Genomic DNA, 9,653 nt, shown 5'->3' with positions numbered 1-9,653 from the left:
TCCCACCTTCATCTTAAATTCTTCAACACCTACGGCACATCTCACCACTGTTCTGCTGCCTTTATACATGTCCTGTACTATTCTAACATATTTCTCCGCCACGCGAGACTTGCGCATGCAGTACCACAGTTCCTCTCTTGGTACTCTTGTCATAGGCTTTCTCTAGGTCCACAAAGCCACAATGTAGCTCCTTGTAACATTCTCTGTACTTTTCCACGAGTATCCCCAAGGCAAATAATGGTGGTACTCTTTCTAGGCATGGAACCATACTGTTGCTCACAGATACTTACTTCTTTTGCGTCTCATGGAAGTTGACCTCCGTGACACCCAAGTTCGTAGCTCATTATGTCAATTCAGAAGATGAAAGTCACATCCAAAGTCCTGTCCCTGGATGAGTCCAGAAAACAGCCATGATAACAATGTTAGCACAAGTGCCTATAGATCCCTGTATTTTCTCCCCGAACAATTATAGGAAATCATATGGAAATAAGGAAACAGGAAATAAGATGAAGCTAGAGAGCAGCGTAATGGCACATCTTTCAGCCGACACATCCGGGTGGGAAGACAGAGCGGTTGCCACTTGCCTCTACACGTTATTTATCAAAGCTGGTCCGCAAGAGCACTTTGTCCGAAAAGATGAATGAGGAGGAACCGTGTATGATGTGGCCACAGCCTAAAGGAGCAACCATGAGAGCTATTCTCAAGGGGGAGATGGAGGGGGGGTAATATGGTGTGTGCGTGCAGGACAGGAGGAGGGACGCATTAAAGAAGATTGGGAGTTGATTGTGATGTGGTGTGTCGGTGCAAATCTTCTGTCTTGTTTTGGTGGTAGTCCTATTTGTACAAATGGCCAAGTACATTTGTAAGTGATGTTCGAACTGAAACATTCTTATGAAGGGGGGGAATTTATGTATATTTCAAGTTTAATGACACAATTAACAGTGTTGTGTTACTGAGTATGTGTGTGTGTGATGCAAGGGAGGTGGAGGGGGCTTGGCTCTCTGCTTGGGATCATTAAGCACACAACAGGAGAGACGCAGGGAGGAAGAAGCAGCAGTCGAGGCGAACACTGACAAGGAAGGAAGGCAGACAGAGGAGGAGAAATGGCGAATTTTGCGGGTACCTGGAAGATGAAAAGCAGTGAGAATTTCGACGAGTTGCTGAAGGCACTGGGTGAGAATCTTTTTCTTCTGTGCAGCTCTGAAGAGGTCCAGTTGCCGGCTTTGTTCGTTTGAATCAGGAGTCTTTCCAGTGTAATGCAGAAAAGGAGACTCTCGTTGGACTGGGACCAATCTGTAGTTCACTGTCGGTGATGGCAATGATGCGTGCCGGGTTTCAATTTGTCACAATTGCGCTAGTTTATTGTTTTCTTATCGAGTTGAAAGAGCGTCTCTCTAGGTTAACAATCATCTTCCTTGCCCAGTTGCTTGTACTAAAAGTGAACCAGTGAAAGAGTTAAGGGTTTTATTTGCATGACTACATCTATCAATTTGGACAGGAGAGCTGAACAGGGGCAAAGTGGGCCAACATTCCTCTCATTTGTTGTCATCTTCTCATTGCATCACATGTATCCAACATCACTTCTTAACAGCTTATGTTGCCGCGATAAAGAGTTCTTTTCCGTTTTGCCACACTTTTTGTCATACAACTCAAGTACCAGGTTTCTTGAAAGCAGACCTCTAAAGGTCTGAGGTATGCCGGATGGACTTTGAGACTGTTGCAGGACACAACAAAACTGGAAAGTGGGATTATTGGTTGCTGTTGAAGTGAAGGCTGAGGGGTGCAGTATCCCCTTCCTCTGTTTTCCTGTAAAAAAAAAATAAAAAAAATTCAAGAGTAAATCATACTATATTTTAAATAAAGTATTGTGTCAAGTGAATTTTTGGGTTATAATAATCATAATTTTAATTGTGGAAAAAATCCCTGAGTCCATGATGCTGTGGTGGTTCCCTCGGTTCAGTTCCTTCTCAGTGACAGTGTGAGCATGAAAGTGAATTGTGGGCTCTCTTGTATAGTACCATGTCATATAAAACTTTATTTTTTAGCAGTGCACTTAAAAACCAAACTGATACTCTACAGATTCATCAAACAATTGGACAACTACTTTTCAATTCCTGATTGATATTAAAAATCATTATTTCTCATGTAATGTTCAAAATTTCTCAAGATGTTGAATTTCAGGTTTTTCATCATATACAAACTAATATATTTCCACATCAGTAGTGAATGTACAAGGGTGTGAAAAAGTGTTTGCCGCCATCTCAATTTTTTTTTTCCAGTTTCCCCACTTTCCTGTTTGAGATCAAAATATCAGGCAAAGATAACTCAAGTAAATGTTTTTTTTTTAAACAATTGTTATATTCATTAGGGCAGGGCAGTGGGCAGGCAGGCGAGGGGTGGGGGGTCATGGCAACCATCAACTATCGTGAAAACGTTTGGTTATTAAGTTTCCCCCATCTGTTGTTTTTGTTGATTTCCAAGGATTAATGTTTGCAAGTTGGGATGGGTCGGGGGTGTTTTAGGCCACTTTCAAAATTTCAGCACCCCCTGCAGAGCTCCCTTGCCTCAGATGAGGTCAGTAGTGTTCATGACAAAACTATAAAGAAGAAACTGGAGATAACTGGCCTCTGTGGCAGAGTTGCAACGTGAAAACAACTTGGGACCAAAAATAATAAAAAAAGGTTATATAAATACAGGAACACACACACATTCTCGGAAAGATTGCAATGACTTTTGAGAGATTGTAGACCTTTTGGGCAGGTGTATGTTTTGTTACATCTGCCATAGATGTAAAAAAAAAAAAAAAAAAAAAAAAAAAAAGCATTTCAGAAAAAGAACATAGCACCAAGAGTCCAATATGGTGGTTGTAATGTTGATGCTCTGGGGTTGATTTTCTTCTTTGGGACCTGGACGACTTGCTGGATGGAACACTGAATTCTGTTCTTGAACTGAAAATATTTAAGGAGGATGTTGATGACCTCAAGCAGAAGCGCACTTAGGTTCTGCAGCAGGACAACAATTCAAAACACACCAGCAATTCAATTCCTGAATGGCTTAAAAAAGAAAACGTAGGTTTTGGAATGTACTGCTCAAAGTGCAGACATGAATCAGATTGAAAACCTTCAAAAGGCCGAGATGTGTAAGACTCATTGCAATTTATTGAAAATGTTTGATACAGTTGTTGCTGCTCAGGGTGTCCCAACCACTTACTTGGTTTCAGGGTGTTTTGGAATTAAATAAGGAAACATATTTTTCTTTTGTCCTTTTGATCAAATCTTTGCAAAGAGAGAGAGCCAAGAGAGGAACCTGTAGTTGCTTCGTGCTTCTGTCGGACAGCGCAGAAGAACAAACAGACGCTAAAACTGAAAAACAGTAGGAATTCAACCAAGAAAGGCCTATTCAGACAGTTGTCCTGTACTTGACAGAGAAGAGAGGCTCGTAGTCACCGAAAAGGGAAAACAAAACAACTGAGCTACTCGGTACATTTGAAAAGGTCACACAAGAACAATGAAGTACTCAAGTCAAAATCACACAAACTATGGGATAATATAATAAAAGAACCAAGACTGTATTTTTTTTTCATAACCTGGGCCAATTTCTTTTTCGGCATAGGGCTGGGTAGCTAAGAAAAGTTTTTTCCTTAATACTGTAAATAGAATCAGCATTTAAAAACATTTTACGTTTACTTGGGTTATCTTTGTCTGATATTTGGGTCTGTTTGATTATGTTAAGGATGAAAGTGCAGACACCTGGCAAAACAAAACAACTTTTTGAATTGAACGAGCAAGATAAATGACAATTTCCAGAATATTTTTATTTATTCAGATGCAACGTTATGAGCACCATGTGCTGCCTTGAAAGAGGGTGCAAGTCCCTGGTCCCGGGAAGGCTGGAAGAAGTGGACTTGGTCACCGTACCCTAAACCTTGACGACGTGCAAGCATGCAAAATAGATAATTGAGCTTTCCACCATTTAATAACAATAAAATGGACACACTGCACGTTAGAAAAACTCCAATAAATCTCTTAAATGAATAAAGTTGCAGTTTTGAAGTGTGCGCTCTCTCAGGTGTGAACGCCATGCTGAGGAAGATCGCCGGGACGGCCGCTTCCAAGGCTCACGTGGAGATCACGCAGAACGGGGAGCAATTCTACATCAAGACTTCTACCAGCGTCCGCACCACAGAGATCAACTTCCATGTCGGGGAGGAGTTCAACGAGGAAACGGTGGATGGAAGAAAGTGTAAGGTAATTTAACGACCGTTGCGCATGACCCATCTTGTGACCAAGAAAGAAAACAATGAACCGTCATGGAAGAAGGAGTCGTGATGTTCTGCTGTATTGGCAATAAATCATGTGTTATTTCTTTCATGTTCTGGCATCTAGAACACAAACCAAACTGCATGAAAGACAAATGAGCGTGTTTAGTCAGTAGTTCGCTCAAGGACGCGGTCCAATTATGGACAGAATCCTAATCGGAGACTCGATGCATACTTTTACAGAGTCTGGCCACTTGGGAGATGGAAAACAAAATGTACTGCAAACAGACTCTACTGAGTGGCACTGGGCCAAAAACCTTCTGGACCAGAGAGCTCAGAGGGGATGAACTCATACTGGTTGGTATTTTCTTTAATTATTGGACTTTTTTTTTTTTCCATGTAAAAAAAAAAAAAAAGTATTTCAGAAAATTTTATCCCTTGTCCTGGCTTTGTTTTATTAACAGGAAGTTTGCTCGACGAGGCACGCAACAGGATGGGTTGATGAATTGTATTTTTATGGCTGTTAGTATTTTGTGCCTCTCGTGTATTGGAATGGAGTAACCAAAGCATTACAAACTGCTCTCAGTACGATGCAGTGTGGTTGTACACTACAGCAAACAACCCCAACGGATATGTAATGCAGAATACGATTCCAGATTGATGGAAAAAGTGTCGACTACAGCAGCTTGTTACAGTTGAACAGACAGTACTAAAAATCATCATGGACCAGATGGACTCCAAAGTCCACAGGCTTGTGATGACAAGCTGTTCTGTACTGACTGTGACAAACCAACAATTGCAGAAATATTTGTAAGGGGATGTAATTTGGCTAGATGATGTTTTGCGCACAACAAAATCTGTTTCTGTTCAAGGAAAGGGGAGTGTGTGTCCATATGGATCGTTAGAATGTAAAATGATAGGCACACAGGGATGGAGCATGCGGAAAAACAAACTTGTTTGAAGTATACACTGTCCTCTCGGACAAGCAGGAGCTGGACGATGGAAGTGTAGTGTAGTATGAGAATTACTACGAAGAAATACTACTAATACCATGACTACTATTAGTCAAAAAAATCAAAATCATATTTTGATCTTCTGCTTCTTATCTGTGGTTCAAACATCAGCTCAGCCTTTCCTATGTGGAGTTTGCATGATTCTGATTGGTGGCTTTCTGCGCTTCGCACAAACTGATCTAAACCTCTAAATCTGTGATTTTATTTGATGATGTGAGAGCTGCTTTTATGCTGGTGAATACACCGCAAGAGTCACCCCAGATTTGCGTGACACCAAATGCAAACGCCAAAACGAGGTGCAAAAGAAGCGAACGCTAGTACTCACCTGGACTGGATATGTCATCCAAAATGTTCCTTTTTCTTCAATCAAAAGTCTACTGAACAATTATCTGAATGAAATTAAAAGTGTAATGAGAACATAATACCACACTCTAAAAAAGACACTCATTTCAAAACCTACAATGATGTCTATCTTGGTAATGTTTTTCTGCAACAAAGATTCAGCACCTTTAAATTGTGCTAAATTTTTTTGGGAAGCATTTCAACAAATGAGATCTAATAAATGATAAATAAGCCAGAATACAAAGACATTAAACATGGAAGAATAATGCAAAGTTGAAAAACAAGAAATAATATATATGGAAATATACACAAAACTGTACACAAGAGCGAGGGACAGTCAGCATCAGGTCAAGTGCAAAATTTTCCAGGAGAGCGAACTGAAAATGGAAAATGGCTCAAAATGTTCCCAAGCCATCTTTTTGTTGCACCCACCAGTTCTGCTGGACGAGAGCCACCCGCGGTGCGACTGACGACGGGCACACTTTAATGACCGCTTTGAGCGAATCCTTTAAATGATAAATGGCCCTGTAGAAAAAAAATATTGTCGCTGACAAGAATTTTTCCTCTCTATCAGAGGCTATTGATTAGAATGTGGAGAGGACGACGAGTGCAGGCCTCTACTGACCAGTGGAGGAAGGAGTCAGGTGAAAATGTGCGCCTTTGATAATACTTCGCTCTAATTGGCCTCATTGATCACGATATGGAGAAATGCAAATGAACCCTCCATTTAATGCCTCCCCAGGCGCCAGATGGACTTGCGTCGGCTCCATTTGTCACCGACTCAAGCGCGCTCTGCACCGCAACGTGGCCTGAGATAATGATGTGCGCTGCTGCAGTCGGCCATAAAGCTTTTCCCCTGGGACTTCCGTAAATCTTAGAGAATTAAACGTAGGCGCCCGTACTGCTAGTCCTGTATTCCGAACGCAGCCACAGTGGGAAACTTTCATGGAATCAAGAGTGGAAAGTGGTTAGAGATGTCAAAGGAAACTTTTTTTTTTTTTTTTTTTTTTTTAGGCCTAGTGAGGTTGCATAGTTTGTCTTCAAATCTGTTTAAGTACCCTTGAGAATTTTATATCTTAGGCCCATGTTTCTTAAACCTTTGAGGCCTAGGGACCTCCTAAAAGAAGGAATTTTGTCCAACAACCCTCTCATAATCCTTACACCAGGGCTCAGCAACCTTTTTGAGGCTGAGGGCTACTTCGTGAGCACTGATCGTATGAAGTTGCGGAAAATTTCAGACTCGGTTCATTACACGTACATAAAATATTTTTGTTTTAATTTATTGTAGTAAGTGACATTACAGGTATTTTAAAATTTTGATTCACGTAAACAAGTCAGATTCTGAATTTAAAGCACAAATAATAGTAATTTGTGGCCTGTGGTATTTTTAGAACATACCTCGCGGGCTACCATTCGCCCGCGGGCACCGCGTTGGTGACCCCTGTCTTACACTAATTTAAAACCACCACGTATACCCCTAAATCCATTTCTATCCATTTCTGAATTTGAAGTTAGTTCATTGTTGTGAGATAATCCCTAATATCACTGTTGCTTAATACATTGAACATTAACATTTGTAGACTAATTTGATAATTACAGGCACATCCATCCATCCATTTTCTTCACTGCTTATCCTCACAAGGGTCGCAGGGAGTGCTGGAGCCTATCCCAGCTGTCAACGGGCAGGAGGCGGGGTACACCCTGAACTGGTTGCCAGCCAATCGCAGGGCACATAGAGACAGACAACAGTCGCACTCACAATCACACCTATGTGCAATTTAGAGCCTCCAATTAATGTTGCATGTTTTGGGAATGTGGGAGGAAACCCACGCAGGTACGGGGAGAACATGCAAAGTCCACACAGGTGAGTTCGGGATTGAACCCGGTACGTCAGAACTGTGAGACCAACGCTTTCCAGCTGCTCCACCATGCCGCCATCACAGGCACATTTCCTTAAAAAAAAAAAAATAATAATAATGTACCGGCGGATCAGCTCTTCCCTCCGATGTTATGTGCTCTTTGTACTTCCGTTGGGAGCACAGCCAGGGTTACGACCCACAGCACCTCAACACCGAAATAGTGCAACAAATACACGTGCCGCACTGATGAGCTGGCAACTGGGATTGGCTCCAGCACTCCTCGTGAGGATAAGTAGCTAAGAAGATCGATCAGACAGACAGACAGACAGATAGATAGATAGACGGACAGACAGCTTTTTAGATAGACAGACATACATACCAGTACCCTTGTATCTAGAAGGACAAGGGTGGAGTAGTTTCTATGACTGCACTTAACATCAATAATCACTTGTGAGTATGCTCCAGCCACGCATATTGGTCCAGTGCTGTGGTGGTTAGAATCTGTGTGGAGTTCCCACGTTCTCTTCATGTTTGTGTGTTTTCTCCCTGGTTACTTGACCTTCCTCACCTGGCTTTTTGTCGTAAAGTTGGCTGTAATAGGCTCCAGCTCACCCGTGACCCTTCTGGATTCAACAAGTGCTCTAGAAAAGTGGACAGATGGACATGCCCGTGCCACAAAAGCACACCGCCACCATGCTTGACACACAACATGGCGTGCTTCGGCTCATGCGTGGTTCCTTTCACTTCTCCATACTTTTCCCTTCCCATCATTTTGACGCAAGCCAACCTCTGTTTCAATTTTTGGAAGATTGATTCCAGAAATGTTTTTGACATTTTCTAACACCGTGTAATCAAGCAATTTTGTTTCCGCCATCACCCACTTGAACTGCCATCCTGCGAGCTACAGCTAAAAGTAACAAAACTCAACCCAACAGAGCACAGGTGCCAAACTCAAAGCCCAGGGACCAGATCCAGCCCGCCGGATGATTTTATGTGGCCCGCAAAGGTGAATCATGTGTGTCAACTTCCACGATTTCTGTTCAAATCTGTTCCAAAATTTCAAATTGTCACATCATAAACAATGCCGTGCAGATATTGCAAGCATTTGTGTGTAACCAAATATCAGCAATAGTTGTAAAACCCATTGCCCTTGATTTCTGATTCCCAAACGACTTCATACTTTTCATGTGTAAATATGATGAGGCGATCCAAGATTTTTAGGGTGTCACAGACATAATGGCCCTCTGAGGGAAACTGGAACTACAATGTGGCCCGCGACAAAAATGAGTTTTCATTGACTTAACTACAGCAAAGACAAGAGTCAGAAACACGAAGTTACGGTGGCTGCAGGAGGGACCTGGGAAAGCAAAGATAGCGCACTCACATCGTGATGTCCATCCTCAGATTAGCTTGACAAATATATATATATACATTTTTTAAATCATGCATTTGTAAATTGTTTAAACAGTCCTGAGCACCTACATATAAAAAGCTCGACTTCATTCATTCATCTACTATGATCGCGGGGGTCCTGGAGCCTATCCCACCTGTGACTCTGGGCAAGAGGTGGTGTACACTCTGAAATGGTCACCAGCCAATCACAGTGGATGTAATTCTGAAAATGCTACATGTGCATTACTTAATTAAAAGGTTATCACAGTTGAATTAAATGTTGGTTACTTCATATCCGTCAACATCATTACTGCCAAGGCAGTGCTGAATATTTTGAAACACATTCATGGTTTCCACACAATAACGAATACACATGGCACATAAGAAAAGCTAAAACGCTGATGTACATATTGTAATTGTGTGTTTCAGACTTTTGGAGCCGACGATGTGGTGTGCACGAGGATCTACGTGCGAGCATAACAGACAACTGACAATTTGTGCCAATAAAAGTATTCACCACCAGTTGACAATTTCCACGTTTTCTGTATTCATAAACCACATGATGCAATGCATCTATCACCATTATCTCCTCATCCATGTACAGTGCAGTCTATGAAGCCACATTGTATATTTGAGTTAGTGTGTCTAGTAAATAAGTGAATATTGACGTAATCGTAGGACTTCACAAAAGCAACAATTGGCAACTTTTTTAACCTGTGGACAGGCTGTTCTTCAAGTGAAAGTGTAGGATGGCGTGAATGTATGAGGAAAGGATGGAAAGGAAACTCA

At 41.7% G+C, this 9,653-nt stretch overlaps 1 protein-coding gene across 3 annotated transcripts; it reads left to right on the top strand.

Annotated features, from left to right (window-relative positions):
- Positions 1–1,011: 1,011 nt before the first annotated feature.
- Positions 1,012–9,386, top strand: LOC133498439 (cellular retinoic acid-binding protein 1). Of its 3 annotated transcripts, none has more exons than XM_061815253.1 (5): positions 1,012–1,173; positions 4,069–4,247; positions 4,502–4,615; positions 6,188–6,265; positions 6,356–6,499. In XM_061815253.1, exons 1-5 carry the CDS (start codon positions 1,104–1,106, stop codon positions 6,482–6,484), a joined length of 570 nt encoding a protein of 189 aa, XP_061671237.1. In that variant the 5' UTR covers positions 1,012–1,103; the 3' UTR covers positions 6,485–6,499. The 3 variants fall into 3 exon arrangements, with proteins under 3 accessions (XP_061671237.1, XP_061671238.1, XP_061671239.1); XM_061815254.1 differs by having other exon boundaries at positions 1,015–1,173; positions 6,188–6,257; positions 6,356–6,441; XM_061815255.1 differs by lacking the exons at positions 6,188–6,265; positions 6,356–6,499 and adding an exon at positions 9,294–9,386 and having other exon boundaries at positions 1,017–1,173.
- Positions 9,387–9,653: the final 267 nt, after the last annotated feature.

The sequence above is a fragment of the Syngnathoides biaculeatus genome, chromosome 3 (genome assembly GCF_019802595.1).
Source record: "Syngnathoides biaculeatus isolate LvHL_M chromosome 3, ASM1980259v1, whole genome shotgun sequence".
NCBI lineage: Eukaryota > Metazoa > Chordata > Actinopteri > Syngnathiformes > Syngnathidae > Syngnathoides > Syngnathoides biaculeatus.
The sequence above is the reverse complement of the archived record's forward strand: the minus strand, read 5'-3'. Positions and strand labels throughout refer to the sequence as shown.

Bases quoted from the DNA above. Each gene is read 5' to 3' on its own strand.
- LOC133498439 (XM_061815253.1), top strand. From the start codon at position 1,104: ATGGCGAATTTTGCGGGTACCTGGAAGATGAAAAGCAGTGAGAATTTC. The intron at 4,248-4,501 runs GTAATTTAACGA...ATACTTTTACAG, and splicing joins TGGATGGAAGAAAGTGTAAG to AGTCTGGCCACTTGGGAGAT. The intron at 6,266-6,355 runs GTGCGCCTTTGA...ATGCCTCCCCAG, and splicing joins GGAAGGAGTCAGGTGAAAAT to GCGCCAGATGGACTTGCGTC.